The sequence below is a fragment of the Bombus huntii genome, chromosome 10 (genome assembly GCF_024542735.1).
Source record: "Bombus huntii isolate Logan2020A chromosome 10, iyBomHunt1.1, whole genome shotgun sequence".
Lineage (NCBI taxonomy): Eukaryota > Metazoa > Arthropoda > Insecta > Hymenoptera > Apidae > Bombus > Bombus huntii.
The window spans coordinates 13,115,914-13,136,879 of record NC_066247.1 but is presented as its reverse complement, the minus strand read 5'-3'; the positions used below and the strand labels follow the sequence as shown (position 1 = coordinate 13,136,879).

Genomic DNA, 20,966 nt, shown 5'->3' with positions numbered 1-20,966 from the left:
AATAAGAAAAAAAAACAAAAAAAGAAAGAAATATGATGGAAAAACTGTGAAACGCGTACGACATTTTCCCCTTTTCTATTCGACGAAGAGATTCTCCTTCTAACGAATTGAAATTTCGATTTATATTTATCTATATTTTACGTATTATTGCCTACTGTATGCATATAAATAAATAATATATATTATACATGCTTATATATAAATATATATATACATGTGTGTATACACACAAATATACATTTACGTAAATGTGTGTATACACTTACGCACATGTACAACAGCGACTAGTTGCGTTTGTGCGTAGATCTGTATTGTTTTAATTGTAATCAATCGTGCGTGTGCGAAGAAAAAGTTATGTAGACGAAGAAATTGCTGTAAGCCGGGGACAAAAGTGATTGGGAACGCGAACATACGCAACTTATCGTAGCGAAGAAAAATAAAAAAGTTTTAAATTTAATTAAAAATCTCGATAATTTATCGTATTACGCTCTCATTGCGATACCGTTTCTTATCGTTATAATCGATTATTAGCGACTAATAATAATAGGGCTTCTATGTAGATAATGGCCCAATAACGCAGGAGGAGTCTGACTGTGTGTATATATATATATATATTATTAATATGATAATTTTAATGAAGGGGATGTGTCGTTGAGATTAATAATGCTGTATTATTAACGACGCGTGAATCAATTAAAAATCACTCTCAGAAAACTGTACTTTATCGCTAAAAAGCTATCTGATAAAAAAAGGAAAAAAATTACAAAAAAAAAAAAGAAATAATGATAAACGTGAGAAAGGAACTTTCTTTTCTTTTTTATTAAAAATATTTATTATGCTATATTTTCCACAGTATTTTTGTACTGTGATATAATACGGATATGCACGATCAAGAACAGTCGCAACGTTGCCTTCCTCACGTTAGAGTTTTCGTTCCCTTGAAAAAATGTCGCATTAACTATCAGTCAGCGAAAAGAATACGATATGAGTAGAAAGGAAACAAAAGATATATATATATGTCTTTAATATTGAATAAAGTCAAACCAGAACTAGTTACAAGGTAACTTTGAAATACTAGTTTCAATATTAATAATATTTTCAATATTAATTCAATATTAAAAATATCAATTCATCTGCTATACGCAAATACGACTAACGTCATCAGTAAGTGCGAGTAAAATCTTTAATTCATCACTAATTTGATTAAAAAGGAAAAAAAGAATCATGTCGTGTTCAAGACTCCCGTCTTGATCCAAAGATAAGTAAAAGAAATTTGAGCGCATTATTTTCTTCGAAGCATATTACGATATCGTAAGATTAATCGGTACATATTTTTCACGAAACTCTGACGAGTTTTGATTGTAATCCTAGCCAAAGGAAGAAGTGAGTGGTGTACGGAGGAGAGCACGATAGAAAAAAATTTGTAGGAGTTAGCAAAGCGCATATATATGTATGTAATACTAGAAAGAAAAGTGGGTTAAAACACAATGTAGCGGCTTCTGTGGCCCATCTAAAGATCTAAACAATTTTTCTTTCTGCATTATTTTGTTTTACGTGATCGAGGGTGGTGTACGGGATAGGAGGGTAGAATCAAAACAGAAAGTTGATGTCATGAAGCCTCCCACACAAAGTCCTTTCTAGTTCGTCGGGCAAACAGAAACAGTATAAGAATGAACGAGAGAAAAAGCTGTATGTATACATACGCGTGTATGTGTGTGCCTGTACATGAAGAACAGAAGGAGAAAATACGTTTTAACTTTTTCTTCCTTTCTTTATTTTTCTTTTTTTATTTCCTTGAATGTAATTTTCACTTTACGAATTTCTCGGTTGAAGAAAAAATAGACGCCGATTTTATCGTTTTAGAAATAGACACCCACAGCCAGGCTGAAGCGAAATAGAAGAAGAAAGAGAGAAATAGAAAGTACATCTTCGAACACACAGACACTGACCTGCGTTGCAATTAGTATTATTGCAAACTTACTGGAGTTATGAACTTATTGGCACGGCCGCATTAACCGTGATCCACTGCCTGAGCTAAAGAAATTAAAAAATAAATCATAATAAGCATTCAGCGGCTTTATGTATGTAAGCTTCGAAATAATGTTCACTCTTCGTTGCGAAAAAAGAAACAGACTTTCGTGTGTAAATCTTGGAAGGACAAGATTGTGGTAGATGTCCTAGTTGTATCATGCAAGGCTGATTTCTTTGCGATCGGTATAGTATTAGGTATCACACAGTCGTTGTGCATTTCACAAGATTACCTTAATTCGGCCTTGCTCGTCGGTACATGCAGTCAAGCAGCAGCTATTTTGTCGAGGAAATCTAGAGCTTTTGATTCTCTTATTTTCGACAAAGTTGCTACTAAAGGCATCGTGTATCAACGTACTTGAATTTTTGCTAAACGATCTTTTCCTAAGCCTGCTCGAATACATACATAATAAAATTACAGCGCGAGAGATTGTTCGCGGATTTTTACCTGATTTTTAAAAAAAGATAAAGAAATCGACCGATACACATAAAAATGTACGGACGTAATGAACGAAAGTGAGAAAGAAAAGAGAGAAAGAACGAGAGCACGAACGAAAGAAATTACGATGATAAAACAGAAATATTGTGCGTGACATGTTGAAGTGGAATGTGTTGACGAATATTACTATTGAAGTAATAATAGAGAATTAAAGTGAAATCTTATACATAATAATTATTGAAATGTAAATTGTGTTTGGTTGTATTTTGTGTTATTCGCCTCTGATGCTAAATATAATGGAAATTCGATTAAATTGCATCGTTTATGTTTATTCTATATAACGAAAAATTATAATTTTTACATTCCCGATTGTTGGAATTTTGAATTTTGAATTTTGAATTTTGAATCATTTGAATTTTGCGCCGGACCTGCGTACAAGTGCACTTTTGTGATTCGCTGACCTAACGATTGTAACGATAGTGTAGAACCATTTTGAAATGCACAATTTATTCAGTAATACACAGTATGCACGCATAGTACTTAACGAAGGTTTACAGCTTTGCTCGTTAGCAAATATTTTCAGTTTTTCAAGAATCTTGCCAAAAATGGGACCGTTGGAGAGTGCTAAGAAAATTGCTGCTTACAAAGCAGTTGATGAATATGTGAAGGTAATTTCTATTTTAAATAAATTGAATTAAATAAATAAATAAATAAATACTAATTTAAATAACTCACTGGTGTTTCATCGTTTGAATTTTGCGCACAATTATTTTGCAGAATAATAGCGTTATTGGAATTGGTAGTGGATCTACTATAATATATGCTGTTCACAGGATTGGTAAGAACAGTATTTTTTACTTAATTATAATCGTTCATAACCAAATTTCCTGTACTATTGCTACAGTCTATATCTAATTAATTTTGTTATAAAATCGTCATAGTGCACCTTTGACCCCATCAGGAGATAAGATTGTACTTGATTCAAATGTAATTGTAACAAGAATATTTTAATTCACAGACAGGAAATTTTATCAAGCTAAATAATTAAATATTGTAATCTTGAATATATATGTGAATGATGGAGAAAACTGTGTTTTTCAGTTGAACGTGTAAAGGAAGAGAATCTTAATGTCGTTTGTGTTCCAACTTCGTTCCAAGCTCGTCAGTTAATATTGAATAACCACCTTCGCCTAGGTGATTTGGAGAGTTATCCTCAAGTAATGAACAATTTTTTATCTATATTATTTACAAAAATATTTTCTATATTATTGCTCGAATATTAACAGTTGGATTGTGCAATTGACGGAGCAGATGAAGTTGACTCTGATATGAATATCATCAAAGGTGGAGGAGGTTGTTTACTTCAAGAAAAGATCGTTGCATCCTGTGCTAGTCAATTTGTTATAATAGCTGATTATACGTAAGTGTTGTATTTTTGTAGACAAAATATGTGTATTTTTACTTATAATACTTAATGATTTTAGGAAAAATTCTCAAAAACTTGGTGAAAACTATAAGAAAGGTATTCCTATTGAAGTAGTTCCAATGGCATACACTGTCATTCAAAAAAGAATAGAAGATAATTATGGAGGATTTGTAAAAGTTAGGATGGCTTTGGCTAAAGCTGTAAATATTTTTCCTAATAAATTATTTTCTATGTTTATGAATATTACATGAATTACGTTATTTATCTTTTTTTAGGGTCCAGTTATAACAGACAATGGTAATTTCATTCTCGATTGGCATTTCCCACAACATTTGAGTAATTGGAATAAAATTAACATAGATATCTCGATGATGCCTGGAGTTGTGGAAACAGGACTTTTTATAAAAATGGCGGAAAAAGTGTTCTTTGGAATGCCTGATGGTAGTGTTAAAGAACAGTTTTGAAATGTAGTTTAAATGTTAGGTATATTTTTCATGATATTAGTACTATTGACTAAGACTTAATTTAAATTTTGACGAAAGGGTTTGGAGGTTTTTTCCTAGAGTGATAATGCATTATCATACTCATTCATGACTCGCATTTCCATTACATTCATGTATTTTTACGTTACTCTCTTTATAAGTGAATCTTAAAAGAGATTGTGTTCTACAGACTGAACTTTTATCTATTTATATTGTAATTTATCAAAAAACAGAACACTTGGGATAATATCGAGTTTTCTGTTTTTGTGATGATTTTTATTCTATGTGTTCTGTAAATGATATTGAAATTATCTTACACATTATTTGTGTACAGTCATCTTATGTAAAATGAAAAGTTAAAGAGATATAAAAATGGAAATTTTTATACTATATGGTGTTTCGTTTCTGCCCTGAAAGCTACTGCATATTCCCACATTAAAATTTCAGAAACAATTGTTGTGTTAAAGTGCAATATATATTTATTCTTTTGTTTTCGAAGTGTTTCAACAAACCGCTGAAATATTTTATGTATCATTGGTATCGCTATATGGTATCATTATAGATAAAATAAAAAATTGCAAAAAGCTATAACGCCCGAACAGGGACTCGAACCCTGGACCCTCAGATTAAAAGTCTGATGCTCTACCGACTGAGCTATCCAGGCATCTGTGAATTGCGTCTTTATAATATTTTAAGCATTGTATCTATATTAAAAATCATTCATATATTTAATTAATTATTCCCATTATTTAAATAATATATCATATATATGTCGGAGATGAAAGGATACCGGAGCCTTCCCCTGGAACTTCGGGAAAATCCGTAAAATCGTAACTAAAGTTTACAGTTGTAATTAAACAATTTGCCGTCATTCTGCTCAATTGTACTTGTTTGCGATTTGTGGTAATAAACTTGGGCTCAAGGCGACCATCAGTCGCCGAACGTAGCCGCGGTCAACGGGACGAACGCTCCGTCTAACAAAGGTGCGAAGTTATGACCCTCATTAAAGGAAATACCCATAGAGTTACCTGACAATAAAACATGCCAACGGTTCCTTCGGACAATGAATACCTGATGTTGAGGCACGTACACAGCATAAGTAAAGTTAGACCGAGGACCCGCTATAAAACCTGGGTTTTTCGGCAATTAAGATTTGTGCAAACGGACAGGCAGCTTTTGTCCCAAATCGACCAATCGACAGCGACGTCGATCCGAGGATCTTGTGTACTTAGACACCCCATCATAGTTTGGCCTCGGTAGCGTCATTGGGACGAAAATTCATTCTTTCTTGAGATCTCATCGACGAAGGGAGTAGCGCCTTACGATGAGTGAGTAGTACACGTTTGAGTTAGAGCAAATATAGCTATCCTCCTATTGACCGTGGATTCGTTATGGAACCTAAGACCACTATCACTAGTGTCGCAAGTGCCTAATCGCCGCTGTTGATTGTCGAATCGGTAGTGTTCATACTCGTAGTATCAGGCCGTATTTTCGTTATAACACAACGATGGCCAACTCCAAGGGAGGTCTATCAAACGCCCACAACCCTGTTCCTGACTCTTCTCCGACATATATAAGAAAATTATTTCACTTATTTTATTGTATTTTAATAAAGAATATCTTGCATAGCTTTAATAATTCCTTTTTATTAACATTTATTTATTTTTATTGAATATTGATAGATTTATTTTCATATAGACATTTTTAACGAAGAGAATATAACGCGCACACAAGTAATATTCACTCGTTTTATACACGAAGAGAGTCATATATCAAGAGTAATATAGTTCTGTACGCATCTCTTATTCATAAGCTGCGAACCCGTCGTGATTTACAATATTAAGACGATTATGATCAACATATATTTGACACATTATTAAAATGTTGAAAAAAGATAAAGAGAGGACAACAAGGCTAACATACATGATAGTTTAGAAAGGACCAAGTATCAAGAACGTAAAAACTGTACAAATTTAACATCAGATTTTATTTATAGATACTTTTGCATGTCATAATAAAATATATTCAAATCAGAGAGAAAATTAAGAATTCACTAGCACAGCGCGTGTATTTTATGTCACATATTTCATTTCTTAAAAGTGTTTTGATTCCAAGAATACTATTTTACAAAACGAAATATTATGTTCTTAATCCTTACATCTCCTGACATTCAGTATTAATTTATGTTCGATATACAACAGATTAAACAATGAAAAAAAAAGGATGTTAAAAATTTGAATGGACGGAGGCGGACAAGGGGCAGTTGCCAAGGGTTGGACAACTTTAATGTAACTCAGCGGGTACTGATGCGCGAACGTTGTTAGTACTTAGCCCCGGCTGCTTTCCTTTGATTTACACGGAATTTCTTGTCGATCAGTCTTCCATAAGCTGCTTCTTGCCTTGATCGTTCTACTATGTTTCGATCTTTTGTTGTCAGCCTTTGCATATTTATCAAATATAGTTTGCTACTTCTATCGATGGACATAAGTGGGATAACGTCGCAGGGGGTACAGAATCATTTAAAACCTTCCACGGCTGAGAACTTACATTTGATGATACTCTTTCCGGAAAAATATTACTTAAGATTAAAATTATATAGAAAAAATCTGCTGTTTCTTTACTCGCTCCTTAGAACTTCATTATGTTTTGCAAAATATATGAATGAAATTATTAATATAACTTTTGAATTGTTTTGATATATCTAAGAAGTTTCTGTTTTAACATATTGCACATTTAACAGCATAGCTATTGTGTATTATATATGTATCGTATATACAGTGTCTTGTGAATGTATTTGAGCACTTGTAGAAATTTCGAAATGTTTCGTATAACTCATATGTTTGATAAAAATTTTCTACGCTGAGTATTTGAATACTTTGGTGTACCACGGTGTATATAGTTTTTGAGTACATTATATTGTGTATTATGTAAGCAAACTTTAATTTTTAACGCATCGGTAGTTACAACAAACGAAGTGCATGATACGAATAAGACACGAACAAATGCATAATTTCTGTGTTTCTTGCACCATTCAGACTGCGAAATATACGTAAGACTAACCACATTCTGTGTAAAGAACGTTAAATGTACCGTTCCATGAGCCATTATGAACGGTCATGCGTTCCTCTGGCGCATGTATTTACGCCCTCGAATGCTACTAAAGGAGGGGGTGGTATTTGAAGAGCTGAGGCGCGACTTCATCCCTCATACGCAGACTTGACTCTTTCCGCGAGTAACCTTTTATCCTTTTATCAAAAGACGTAGCCGAACCAAAGGAAGAAAGTTCAACCAAGACAGTGTTTCTTCGTGCGCCTCTAAGGATAATCCTTTGTATTGCCGATCTTCAAGCTATAAAGATTCGACATGAAGGTAACTGTTGCGAATTCTCGACTAAAGACCAACCGGTCAGGTCAAACCGATCGGTCGATATCGCGTACCTCGAATGACTTAACGCTCAAGGTGGAGAAAGTTAAATAGATCGAGTGTTAGATTAATCTAAAACTGTATTTGCACTTGTATAAAAGTAACGTGTGATGTTATGAACATGGCGGTGGTAGGATCTTGTTGGGAGTGAAGTATTTTACCGGCACGATATCTTTACGGTTACGATATCTGATGATGAACTTTCCTCCTACGTTGCTGATTCTCCCTACTAGTCGTTGAGTTTCGTCTGCCCATTCTGCCCTTCCGGTTGGTTTTTCCCGGGGATTTTTACCTGACTTCGTAGTCATTAGATTTACAGCTCGGGGAGGACATGTAATTTGGAATTTCCTAAAGAAGGGAATGGGCCTGTCCGTGCCATAAACGGACGGTCACTCAAAATTCCGAACAATAAATCTTGTAACATATTTTTGTCATTCAGCCATTTGAATCTTCAAATTCGGAAAAAATACTTTTTTATTAAAATATAGTGTTGCGTAGAATAATTTTTAACTGTATCACTATATACACCTACATTGATAAAATCCACTGTACGTAACAAGACTTTTACGTGTATTATATTCTATGCATACCTTGAACAATATTCTCTTACGTGTTATGATTTACTATTATGTCTTAACCATTATGAATTACGTACACGTTAATTTCCTGACGCCTTATAATATAAATTTCTAGTTACTAGTTGACAGCCTCTAAAGAGGTCGCGTTACTATTTTCCAATTTCCCTTCCTGATCAAAAATGTAATTACATTCGATATTGCCTATTACGATTTTCAATAGAGAAACTTTGAAAAAGGTATTAAAAGTAACGAGGAGCATTAACCTAGAAGCGATTATTAAAATATAATGAAACTTGTAATTTACTTGTAATTACATTATTGAACTGTTGCAGTCCACTTGGTCGGCATATTACGTTATACGCGAAGTTAAAAAGCTTTTATTTGCATGGATGACGAACGTATTGCTCGAAGGAACGATCGACCGGCTAGTATCGTTTGACATTAATTAACCGCAGTACAAACCTGATTAAAGTCATAAGCAGATTACAACAGTTAACATGTTTGAAAGGTTCACGTGCGATAGTTATATAATCGATATGATTATTAGAAATTACGCGTAGCCTCAGTAATTATTGAGATCTTGTTCTGGGTTTTAATCGGTTCATTAACGAATACAACGTTATACAGTTTAACCAATAACGAGGACAACTTTCATTTTATTGGAAATATTCAAAATTTTTTTCAATATTCCCTGCAACTTAACATTTTTCGATTACCTCTAGGCAATCAACCACGTTTGCTGTATTTTCATATTCGTATGCTTAGTGAACCTGACACAGTCTGAGAACCCGCAGGATAAGGTAAATTATTATCTTAACAAGCAAACCACGTTCATAATTATAGCGATAATTAATTGATCAAATCAACTGTTAGATCGAGCAACAATTGTTAGACGCCTTCTTAACAGACGAATCGCTGAAGATGAAGAGACCTTTCTGCAATGCGTTCACCGGTAAGAAAAACCTAATTTCCAGTCCGCAATCAGATACAATTGAAGGGCTCGTAACAAAAATCACCCTTGTGCTTGTGTTTATCTTCTTTCAAGAAAAACGGAAGAATGTTCTTGTATTCTTTCTTTATATTCCTAGTCTAGGTCTAGTTTTTTAATTTCTGTTTCAATTCTTTTTAACAAAATGTTCATCGTAATATAAGTATATCTAAGATTATATCATAAAATACCTGTGTTTAATTAAATCACGCGGTTGTCGAACCCAGGTAAATGTTTTTATAGAAGCATTTAATTTTCATTCGACGATAAATTAGAACATAATCATTTTTTAGAATTCCACCATGTCATGAGTCCTGCTTTTGACTATTAGAATGCCATATTATCTAAAAGATTGAAAAAATTGACAAAGATCATTTTTTTTATGAAACCCTTTATCATTCTAAAATAATCGATTGGTTCCAGGATGCGGAAGAAAGAGGAATTTTCATGAAAATTCAATAGAATCTCAGGGCATGGAAACAAATGGCAGCATTCGACTTCCGATTTCTGTTTACAAGGCATTGCTGAGGGCAGCAACTCAAAATACTCGAAATACAATTCAACGTAATACAAATGATTATCAATTATCAGGAATCCCACAGGTTTATTTATCCGGTAGAATGCCTCTTCATAAGAGGTTCGATATTTCATCAACATCCCTGAATTAACTCAGTCGTTTAAATCTACAAATGACGCGAATTATTCGCGAAGAAGAATATTAAAAAATATGTCACTTTATTATTCATTCTTCATTCTCGTTCCTTTCTATTTGCATATGGTATTTATTTAAACGATAGAAGATACAGTTTAATCCATTGACAATTAAATTTTACTTTTATAAACTTTTCTTTTATACAATTACTTGTACGTTTAATGAAACTCGAATAAAGTTAATTACAGAATATTATAATCTAGTAGAATTACTACGTACACTACTATGCATAATGTATAAATTTTAGTATAAAAGTTATTTAAAGATAAACAGTCAACTTGATCGTGATACTTCCATTCCAAAGATATTTAGTGCTTCTCGACGGACGATCGATCGAAACGGGCAACTTGACAAAAAAAATCTGTCGTGGGACGCTCAGTCCAACGCATTCTGCATTATCTGGTTCTCCAGTTAATTTTGGACGGCCCCAAAAATATTCCGAGCAAAGTGTGGACGGATCCCAAATCCGTGATCTTCGATCTTGTCGCGATTGCTCCGATGAATGATCTAAAATCTGAAAACACGATCATTTTAAAGCTCCAACGGGATTAAGAGTAAAAATGTTGATTTTACCTCGAGGCGGATCTTATGGGGAAATGGCCACTTCAGAATAGAATCATGACGACCACGGGTCAATCCGACGCCTATGAAAACTGTACCGTCCGGAAAATATCGCGGTGTTACTTTGATGAACATGGCATACCCATTCTGGCCCACGTAAAATGTCGAACTGCGTAGGCAACGAGCAGTTTTCCAATTGGTAAGCTTCTCGTCAAAATGTTTTATCTGCCAGTAGTAAAAGAAGAGGTTCGCGGGCCCTGGGACATATTCAGATACCGTATTAACTCTATATTTTATTTGTAATTCTATTTAGTCCAATATTCGACTATAATTCAGCGATTTAATCAATTCCCAAGTCTCAGTCAAACCTCTTAATAATGTTACAACATAATGGTACAAACCATTTAATAATGAAGTTCTTTGGATCGTATTGTTAAAGTTATCGATTTCAGACTGTCTTGGAGAGAGTGTATCGCCTTTGCCTTCGTGATAATCGTCGTATAATTTCGCCAGTTTTGGTACTTCCTTTTTCCCCTCCAAAACAGTGTTTAGCAATGCCTTGATTTCTTCCAGTTCTTTGATCAGGCCTTTTTCTAAAGCTCGCAACTTTTCATCGATCATTTCTGGATATTTAGGAATAAAATTAGATAATAGAAAATAACGTGAACAATTGAAAAAAGATTAGAAGTTATTTCCTACTAGTATTACAAACTCCAGTAAGTATTCTCGTGACACTGGTACGTGCGCTTGCAACCAATTCTTCTGTAGCGATTTTACAACTTGCATGTTGCGTTTCCGTGACACCTTCGTCACTCGTTAAATTCGTGTCTGTAACAGCTGAAATTTTTTTTCTTTTTTCATAAAACTTTTCTACATTTTTTAATCTTTTATTCGTCGATACATAAATAATTTTATAACATCATATAGAAACCTTTATCCATTAATACTTACATAGTTGCAAGTCGTTTGCATCGCTTGCATCACAGCAAGTTAAGTGGAGCGTATTCAGATACAAGAACAGCAAAACCATCGATGACATCTTGGGGAGTAACTCGTTCTAAGATCATTCGAATTTATACTCACTTAAATAAGAATGTCGCAATTTCCGGAAACTTGTAAAAATAGATTTAACAGCATTCTCAGATGATCATATTAGAGCTCTTCGAAACTTCTTCAATCGTGAGATAGTGTTTCGTTTGAAATAATTTACGTTTCGGTAGGTAAGATATACATCTAGTTCACAACCTGATCACTGCGTAACTGTCCTCTGTATCTCCCGTGAATTATAAAATATAGGTAAATCCCTACCCTTCTTGTAATCAACTTAGATATAAAAATTATAGAAATACTTTTTTTCAAATAAACGATGTAATTTATACATATGTAAGAATTATTTAACACTTGTCACTAATTTTCCTTTTTAAATAATTTTAATTTTTAAATTCTAAGAATTTTTATATATACACACACATTCAAACTGCTTATAAATTAAACAAGTACCCAATGTTTTTAAATGATGAAATTTTTAATAAAAGTAAAACGACCGTTTTTAATTGTGTAAAATAAATAAAACAATTAAAATTATTAAAACAATTTTTTCTGTATATTTATTACATAAGGGAATAAAATATAATAGTAGGCAGATTTCGTTTCAAAAGTTTTGTTTAACATATTTGGCGGTCTTTTTCACAGTCGCGTGGAAACGCGCGTGCATGTAAACGGAGGTCCTAGTTTTTGTCATTTCTACTCTAAATTAGATCGTATTTCGTAGCAAAATGAGCGAAAATGTACAAGGAACATTTGTATCGGAAAAAATTTCTAAAATCAGATGGAAACACGCAGATTTTGAAGATGCTACTAATTTTATAACCGGTAGTTGGGATGATCCGGTAGGGTTATCTTCAGTAAACTTAACCTAATGCATTCTCATGTACATATGAATTATTTACGATTATTGTATTAAATAATGTTAATCATTTGTAATATTGTAATTTTCTATCATGTAATAGGTAAATAAAGTAACACATTGGACATTTCAAATGAATGACGATGGTGAATCCTATCCGGCAGTCGTATCATCTTATGCAATTCTCGGAGACGTAACTGAAATAAAGGTTTTTACTTTATAATATATAAAAAATATCATGGATAATTTTTTCATCAACGTTTTATTATTTTTACAGTTTATTTCAAAAGATTTCTTCGTGGTGTCAACATCTATAGGTACTGTTAGGTTGTTACAGATTCATGAAAATCCATACTCTCAATTTAAAGAGCACATGTCATGGGAATTTATACACAAATTTGAGTAAGTTTCATTTATAGATTAATATTATAAATTAATTATATATTAATTAAGATTTATTTCTTTTTAAACACAGTTTATGCTTCATTAATCTTTTTTTAATAGTAATACAAGCGATTATGCATCTTGTACTGGACTTTCTACGTTTGAACAAGACATAGTTTCAGTGGGTGAAGATGGGAGAATTAATCTTTTAACAGCTGGGCAGAAGCAGCCAATTAGATCTATTAGTACTATAAAATTTTATTTTGTACATAAAATATTTATTTTATATGTTGATTTTACACATAAATAGCTGAATTTATGTTTTAGATGATGCGGATAGTTGCTCTATATATTGTATTGATTTCTTAAGACATAATGAGATACTTACAGGAAATTTAAGGGGACATATGAAAGTGTGGGATTTAAGAAATGATCAAGATCTTCCTGCTACAACATTCATGCTTTCTGATCAATCAAAAGTACAATCTCTTTAATATTATCTCTAGGAAATTATTTATATACCTCCAAGTAAAGAGAAACTTTTACAGACAGAAGCTACGAGTATTGCTCATCATCCTACTCAGAGACATATTGTCGTGGCTGGTGGTGGAGATGGCAGCTTAACAGTTTGGGACTTGAGACATAATACGTACCCAATGTCTCAACTCAATGCCCATGCCAAGGCTGTTAGCGAAATACTTTTTCACCCTGATAGACCAGAAAATCTATTTACGTGTTCAACAAGTGGTGAATTGTGGCATTGGAATAATGCTCAACATTCGAAACTAAGTTTAGGTAATTTTTGTAATAAACAAATCTCACTGTATATTAGTAAATTATTCCTTTTTTAGACCCTACAAATACACATTGGTTAAACACGATTGGTACAAACGGTAAAGTTAATGTAACATCGCTTTGTAGTGCTATGCATAAGCCAATAAACAGTATTGACATCGATAGATCAACATTACTTTTTGGATGTGATAATGAAGCAATGTATATTGTTAGGAATATAACTGTTTAATAACTATCCTAATTATATATTTTTCTAATTGTAACATACGGAGAAATAAATATCTTTTTTATCTTATGTCTGTTTATTTCAAGATAATGCACAAATTTGTTCATCTGTACATAAATTTAAAATTGACCGCTTTCGAAATGAATTACTTGTTTTGTAGTTATTTTACGGTACTTGTAGCTCCATCTATCGTTGCTTTTTGTGGCACTTGTAGCTCCATCTATCGTTGCTTTTTCTGGTATTTGTAGCTCCATCTATCGTTGCTTTTTCTGGTATTTGTAGCTCCATCTATCGTTGCTTTTTGTGATTACGTTTACAGGAAGCTTTGGCCTGTTAGTTTGCCATTTTGTGACGCCTTGTGTGGAAGTTCGTAAACAGATTTTGCTTTGCTTGCCTGCGGAGGGACAAGAATTATGTCCAAACGAAGGATCGAGGTTGTGGATCCGTATATTAAACGGAAAGCGTGAGTGTTTTAAAGCATTTTTAATTGTAAAAATTAAAGAGTTCGATGAGATATTTTGCCATGTGCATCGTTACAAGTTTTTGTGATCCTATCGCGCATCTCATTGAACGAACCTCGCTTCCTGAAAATAATCTATGTAAAATACGATTAATCCGTTGAACAATAATGTAATAAAATGATCTAACATTTTAAATTCATAGAACAATTCTTTTCTATTGCTGTTGACTGACTTGATCAACTCATCTATAAAGGTTCTCAACTAAATTTCTTTCTTCAATAGTATGTTGTATATTAATATATATGGGAAATTAATGCATAATTTTACAATACGCTGAAAACATATGCGTTATAGATAATTATAGATACACGAGAGAAATTTCGGATGAACTTAAATATCATTTGTTTTCCATCTGATTAGTTTTCATAACAATGAAGTGTTCTCAACTTTCATTACTTTATGTCATTGTCACTCATGTATTATTTCGTTGTTATGTGATTAAAATAATTTTCAAATAATAAATTGGACCAGCTTCATATACTCTGTAGTTTATCTGTTGTTTTATAGAGATGGCTCGGCTACATCCAATAGCACAACTATACCTTCGACAGCACCAAAAAATCAAGTTCAGCTAAATCCTTATACTAGTCTACCTTTTACACCAAGATATCATGAACTTTATAAAAAGAGAATCACTTTACCAGTATTTGAATACCGTACTGATTTTATGAGATTATTGGCACAACATCAATGTATTGTACTCGTTGGAGAAACAGGTTCTGGAAAAACTACACAAATACCACAATGGTGTGTAGAATATTCAAGGCGTATTGACAACAAGGGTGTTGCTTGCACTCAGCCAAGAAGAGTAGCAGCTATGTCTGTTGCACAAAGAGTTTCAGAAGAAATGGATGTTCCATTAGGTATGTATTATGTCCTTTTAACTCTGAAGACGTTTTTATATTTCTGAACTAAAAACTGAGGTATATTTATATAATGTCTTCACAACAATTTTTAAAACAGGTGTGGAAGTAGGATACAGTATTCGTTTTGAAGATTGTAGTTCTCCGAAAACTATATTGAAGTATATGACTGATGGTATGCTGTTACGTGAAGGAATGTCAGATCCCATGCTTGATGCTTACCAAGTGATATTATTAGATGAAGCTCATGAAAGAACTTTAGCTACAGATTTGCTTATGGGTGTGTTAAAAGAAGTGATTAAACAAAGACCGGATTTGAAACTTGTGATTATGAGTGCAACTTTAGATGCTGGAAAATTTCAGCAGTATTTTGATAATGCACCCTTAATGAACGTACCTGGCCGAACTCACCCTGTTGAAATTTTTTATACACCTGAGCCTGAAAGGGATTACTTAGAGGCTGCTATCAGGACAGTTATTCAAATTCATATGTGTGAAGAAGTAGCAGGAGATTTGCTCCTCTTTTTAACTGGTCAAGAGGAAATTGAAGAAGCTTGTAAAAGAATCAAAAGGGAGATGGATAATTTAGGTCCAGAAGTAGGTGAACTTAAATGTATACCACTCTATTCTACACTGCCTCCAAACCTTCAACAAAGAATCTTTGAACCAGCACCACCTACAAAGCCTAACGGTGCTATTGGTAGAAAAGTAGTAGTTTCTACGAATATTGCGGAAACGTCGTTAACTATCGACGGTGTCGTCTTTGTGATAGATCCTGGATTTGCAAAGCAGAAGGTACTGTGAAGGTTGTCTTAGTGAACAGACTATAGATCATTATTATTTTTTATTCTTGTACTGCATTAAATCAGTTTTTTAAATTCCCGTTACATTATTTAACAGGTATACAATCCCAGAATTCGTGTAGAATCTCTCCTTGTATCACCCATTAGTAAAGCATCTGCGCAGCAAAGAGCTGGTAGAGCTGGACGCACAAGGCCTGGAAAATGTTTCAGATTGTATACTGAGAAGGCATATAAAAACGAGATGCAAGATAATACTTATCCTGAAATTTTAAGATCTAATCTTGGCAGTGTCGTATTGCAACTGAAAAAGCTTGGCATTGACGACTTGGTATATTGCATTTCTCATGAATATAATTTATTTCCAATTGAATATGTTATTAAATAATTATTTCCATAAACTGTTTTTACTGTAGGTTCATTTCGATTTTATGGACCCTCCTGCACCAGAAACTCTTATGAGGGCTTTAGAACTTCTTAATTATTTGGCTGCTTTAGACGATGATGGAAATCTCACAGATTTGGGTGCTGTGATGGCAGAATTTCCATTAGATCCTCAATTGGCAAAAATGCTCATTGCATCTTGTAATCATAACTGCAGTAATGAGATATTGAGCATTACTGCTATGTTGTCAGGTACAGTATTATTAAGAACATCTTTTCTATCACATCATTAGGTTCATACTTCTCTTGCGAATAAAGTAATTTTAATACGATAAAAGCAAAAGTCTAAGTCAGGATCATGGTAAGGTAACGTGGTTTTAAATTGATGATTGATGTTGTATTAGTCCCGCAGTGTTTTGTGAGGCCAAATGAATCAAAAAAAGCTGCGGATGATGCTAAAATGCGATTTGCACATATCGACGGAGATCATTTAACATTACTGAATGTTTACCACGCCTTTAAACAAAGTAAGTACCTGCAACTTTTTTAAGACTGCATTTGTGACATTACAAATTTTAATTCATGTCTTTTTATAGATTTCGAAGATCCACAATGGTGTTACGATAATTTTGTCAATTATCGATCTTTAAAAAGTGGGGATAATGTTAGACAACAACTAAGTAGAATAATGGATAGATTTTGTTTAAAACGTACCTCTACAGACTTCACATCAAAAGATTATTATATCAACATTAGAAAAGCCCTTGTGAACGGTTTCTTTATGCAGGTAGATGTAACTAAAAATAAGTTTTATAACAAAAAAATGTTTCTTGTATACGTAATACTACCTCTTTTTTTATGTATATTAGGTTGCTCATTTAGAAAGGACCGGTCATTATTTGACTATTAAAGATAATCAAATTGTACAACTTCATCCAAGCAGTTGTTTGGATCATAAACCCGAATGGGTAATTTATAACGAGTTCGTGCTTACGACCAAAAATTATATCAGAACAGTCACAGATATTAAGCGTAAGTTACATTTTTATTAAATAATATGAGAGAAACTCATCTCTATAAACATATGTTATAAATATTATATTTTTTATAGCTGATTGGTTGCTTAAAATAGCACCACAATATTATGATTTACAAAACTTCCCACAATGTGAAGCAAAGAGACAATTGGAAGTGATCCAAGCGAAGTTAGATTCCAAACAGTATCAGGAAGGATTCTAACCTCTATATATTTTAGTTATCTTTAAAAATGGTGTCACACACACATACACACACAAAATCATTGATAATGTGTGGTTGATCTGTTTTCGGCATTGCGTCGAACACACAGTTTTTCCAAACATAAAGAAAAAAAAAATATATTAAATATCGTGAGACGCGGCCGAAAGGATAGTTGTCTGCTCTGTATTTTCACTTAAAAAATATGTAAAGAAAAAGACAAATTTTAATGACATTTATAATTTTGTACAAGCTTTAGCGAAACTTGTACGTTTTTTAGGCTGATGTACCGTCAAAAATTTGAATGTTTGTAGATTTTGTTCTGTCCTAATATGAAATTTGACCTTTAAACTGTTAGAAGGCATGTGGAAAGCATAGTTTATTGATAAATGGTTTATTTATGTACATTAAAGAAAAATTTAGTAACTAAGTAATTTTACCAATAGAATTTGTTGATCGACGTTTGCACATTCGGAATGTACTACTAGATAAAAAATAGATTAATTTTTGTATTAAATGTTGAACAAGTATGTCAGATAAGATGTATACAATGCTTGCTATCGATAAAAGCACTTTACATAATCTTCAGCATAAATTATATGTTTGCTGTTTTTTCTTAAGATCAAGTAGTACCGTTTTATGTGTTATATATTTCACTTTTTCCAAGTACACACAGCCGAAAATATTACATATTTATTATAATTTTATTATGACTGAAATGTGCATATAACTTATGCAAAGTTTTTCCTGTTTATAATCAATACAGAACTGCATTGTAACAATTTTACACAAAGATAAATGAAAAAAGCAATCATAAAGAATTGGAAATACGACCGTAAATTATAATATGAAAAATCTTTCTAAGAATCTATGTGATACATTTAAAAAGAATCAAATTATTCTTATTTATGAATGCTAGCATAATATAAATTGCAACCCTTTTTCGCGGTGAAGAATTAACTTACAATGTTACAAGCTATCTCAACAAGGCGAAAAACAAATTAAACTTAATTATTATTCAAATAATAAATCTTCAATGCTGTCTGAAATAGGCTGTATGCAGACGAGCGATTTTTATCCATGCGATATTGTTATGGTCATATGTTATTTTTTTTTGTTTTTCCTGTTTGAAACAGCGGAAACAGACATATGGTCACAGCGATATCGTGCGGACAAAAGTCGCTCGTCTGCATCGGGTCTTAGGATAATCGTATACGTTAAGAATCGTGAAATGTTTTCGCTTGTTTTAGAATTGAAAATTTTTAAATAGCTCGAGATATTATTATACTACAAAATACTTTTTTCTAAATAAGATATAATGTCACCAGATCTAAAAATGTTTTGCGTGTTTAACATGTTCAATAATAGTTTGTTTTTGTAAATAAAAGATACGCAGGTATTAAAAGAACATAGAATCACGAAAGATGATCGCGAACAGTTTTCATTGTATTGTACCACTTCATTCCAATAAAATATTAAAAATATGATTCAATCGTAATAATTGTTATAACGAACGAATTTAATTTCTAATCTTAAAAACTGTGTGAACTTATTGAGCATTTATAATTGGAATTTTGATACATAGTACATTACGTTTTACGTAATACACTAAAATATTTGATGGTTACAGTTTATAGTTCCTTATCGCGATTCTTATATGTTGCAAGAAATGTTTGAGAACCACTGAGAAAGCACGAGGATCGTTGTATTTCATCATTTACCAATTTTCGTGAAATTGAGAATTATGGCATCGTTCATGGTACCGGTTGCAGCGAGATTTACTCGTGTCACGATTGATAGTTTGCACAATTTAAATAAAAACATTTTACTTAGGTAAGATTCCGAATATTATAGTTCGTTATGTTAAAATATGCGACTCATTGAACTTATATTTCAACGTACATATAGAGGTTAGATTGCTACATAGTGTTTATCCATTACTTTATTATTATACAATTTTTTTAAAGTAAAATTGTAATATATTTAATAAAGATGATCATATATTTTTTAAAGCTGTTATATATTTAAATGAAACCTTACGTAGTTAATTGGTTATGTTACTAGTAAGAGATTTGAATAATTCTTTATAATAAAAAATATGTTAATAAATAAGTGTTATAAGTATTAATAATACTTTATGCTAAGTTATTCTTTTTGAAGAAGAAAGCATTGATGTCTTAAAGATTTTGTTCATGATTTGAAGGTTAACTCAACCATCACAAGTTTCTTGGCAAAGGCAAGAGTATAGTACTATTACAGAAGAGCAACAATCAGAAAGGGGAGAACCACAATCTTCACAATTGGAACTTACAGAAACTGAAAAGAAATTGAAAGCAGATATTGATCTCATTAATAAGGAATTATTGGATCTTAAAGCTCATAAAAATGAATTAGAAGATAAATACAAACGAGCGCTTGCTGATGGAGAAAATCTTAGAACTAGACTAACTAGACAAATTGAAGATGCAAAAATATTTGGCATCCAAGGATTTTGTAAGGATCTCTTAGAAGTAGCTGATATTTTAGGCAAGGCTACAGAAAGTGTACCAAAGGATGAACTTACAGAAAAAAATCCACATTTAAAAACATTATATGAAGGTTTAAAGATGACAGAGGCACAGTTACATAAAGTAAATAAGAAAATATAATTCAACTACATTTTCATATACTAAATAATGCACTAAATTATTCCTTTGAAATGTATTTGTATAGGTATTTAAAAAACATGGTTTAATATCACTAAATCCACTGAATGAAAAGTTTGATCCTAATCAACATGAAGCACTATTTCAACAGGTAAAATTTTTTTGTTTTATTTATATAGATTATTGTGTATTAAATTAATAAGGATTATATTTTTTTCACATAGGAAGTTGAAGGCAAAGAACCAGGAACAATAGTAGTTGTATCTAAATTGGGCTATAAATTACATGAACGAGTAGTAAGACCAGCATTAGTTGGTGTTGCCAAAGGATAATTCATGATTGTTAATTAAATGGAAATTAGATATAATCTCATAAGAGCGATCCGTGAATAAAGTGTTGGCACGTATATATTGTAATTAAAATTGAAATGTAACACATCAAAACATGAATGTCATACAACTGATATAAAAAAAAACTGGAACTAATTTTATGAAAAATAAACTTGTTCTTATTCTGTTAGATTTAAGAGAGAGTGTAATATGAATCTGAATTTTTATGTTTTTTGATTG

General features: G+C 32.4%; 6 protein-coding genes and 1 non-coding gene across 8 annotated transcripts; 5 read left to right on the top strand and 2 right to left on the bottom strand.

The window, feature by feature from the left end:
* The first annotated feature begins 2,924 nt into the window (after positions 1-2,924).
* On the top strand, positions 2,925-4,765 carry LOC126870689 (ribose-5-phosphate isomerase). The gene is made up of 6 exons (XM_050628633.1): positions 2,925-3,135; positions 3,245-3,305; positions 3,569-3,684; positions 3,754-3,887; positions 3,952-4,093; positions 4,169-4,765. Exons 1-6 carry the CDS (start codon positions 2,965-2,967, stop codon positions 4,355-4,357), a joined length of 813 nt encoding a protein of 270 aa, XP_050484590.1. The 5' UTR covers positions 2,925-2,964; the 3' UTR covers positions 4,358-4,765.
* A 201-nt stretch (positions 4,766-4,966) lies between these two features.
* On the bottom strand, positions 4,967-5,039 carry Trnak-uuu (transfer RNA lysine (anticodon UUU)). Its single transcript has one exon. It is a non-coding gene; the product is annotated as a tRNA-Lys (tRNA).
* A 2,494-nt stretch (positions 5,040-7,533) lies between these two features.
* On the top strand, positions 7,534-10,274 carry LOC126870691 (uncharacterized). The gene is made up of 4 exons (XM_050628635.1): positions 7,534-7,744; positions 9,099-9,176; positions 9,250-9,328; positions 9,788-10,274. The coding sequence occupies exons 1-4, from the start codon at positions 7,739-7,741 to the stop codon at positions 10,030-10,032; spliced, it is 408 nt and encodes a 135-aa protein (XP_050484592.1). The 5' UTR covers positions 7,534-7,738; the 3' UTR covers positions 10,033-10,274.
* Positions 10,275-10,329: 55 nt separating this feature from the next.
* On the bottom strand, positions 10,330-11,956 carry LOC126870688 (TNF receptor-associated factor 6-like). Its single transcript, XM_050628632.1, has 5 exons — positions 11,589-11,956; positions 11,337-11,474; positions 11,039-11,260; positions 10,650-10,894; positions 10,330-10,590 (listed from the first exon to the last, which is right to left on the bottom strand). Exons 1-5 carry the CDS (start codon positions 11,674-11,676, stop codon positions 10,336-10,338), a joined length of 948 nt encoding a protein of 315 aa, XP_050484589.1. The 5' UTR covers positions 11,677-11,956; the 3' UTR covers positions 10,330-10,335.
* Positions 11,957-12,314: 358 nt separating this feature from the next.
* LOC126870404 (nucleoporin Nup43) lies at positions 12,315-14,017 on the top strand. 2 transcript variants are annotated; one of them, XM_050628082.1, is made up of 7 exons: positions 12,315-12,526; positions 12,647-12,751; positions 12,821-12,945; positions 13,048-13,172; positions 13,255-13,406; positions 13,476-13,722; positions 13,779-14,017. In XM_050628082.1, exons 1-7 carry the CDS (start codon positions 12,413-12,415, stop codon positions 13,949-13,951), a joined length of 1,041 nt encoding a protein of 346 aa, XP_050484039.1. In that variant the 5' UTR covers positions 12,315-12,412; the 3' UTR covers positions 13,952-14,017. The 2 variants fall into 2 exon arrangements, with proteins under 2 accessions (XP_050484039.1, XP_050484040.1); XM_050628083.1 differs by having other exon boundaries at positions 12,392-12,567.
* Positions 14,018-14,247: 230 nt separating this feature from the next.
* Positions 14,248-19,239, top strand: LOC126870396 (putative pre-mRNA-splicing factor ATP-dependent RNA helicase PRP1). Its single transcript, XM_050628067.1, has 9 exons — positions 14,248-14,411; positions 14,977-15,332; positions 15,433-16,127; positions 16,233-16,463; positions 16,549-16,768; positions 16,921-17,043; positions 17,113-17,303; positions 17,386-17,548; positions 17,628-19,239. Exons 1-9 carry the CDS (start codon positions 14,362-14,364, stop codon positions 17,753-17,755), a joined length of 2,157 nt encoding a protein of 718 aa, XP_050484024.1. The 5' UTR covers positions 14,248-14,361; the 3' UTR covers positions 17,756-19,239.
* Positions 19,240-19,343: 104 nt separating this feature from the next.
* LOC126870405 (grpE protein homolog, mitochondrial) lies at positions 19,344-20,923 on the top strand. Its single transcript, XM_050628084.1, has 4 exons — positions 19,344-19,585; positions 19,956-20,382; positions 20,465-20,548; positions 20,622-20,923. The coding sequence occupies exons 1-4, from the start codon at positions 19,497-19,499 to the stop codon at positions 20,727-20,729; spliced, it is 708 nt and encodes a 235-aa protein (XP_050484041.1). The 5' UTR covers positions 19,344-19,496; the 3' UTR covers positions 20,730-20,923.
* The last annotated feature ends 43 nt before the right edge of the window (positions 20,924-20,966 follow it).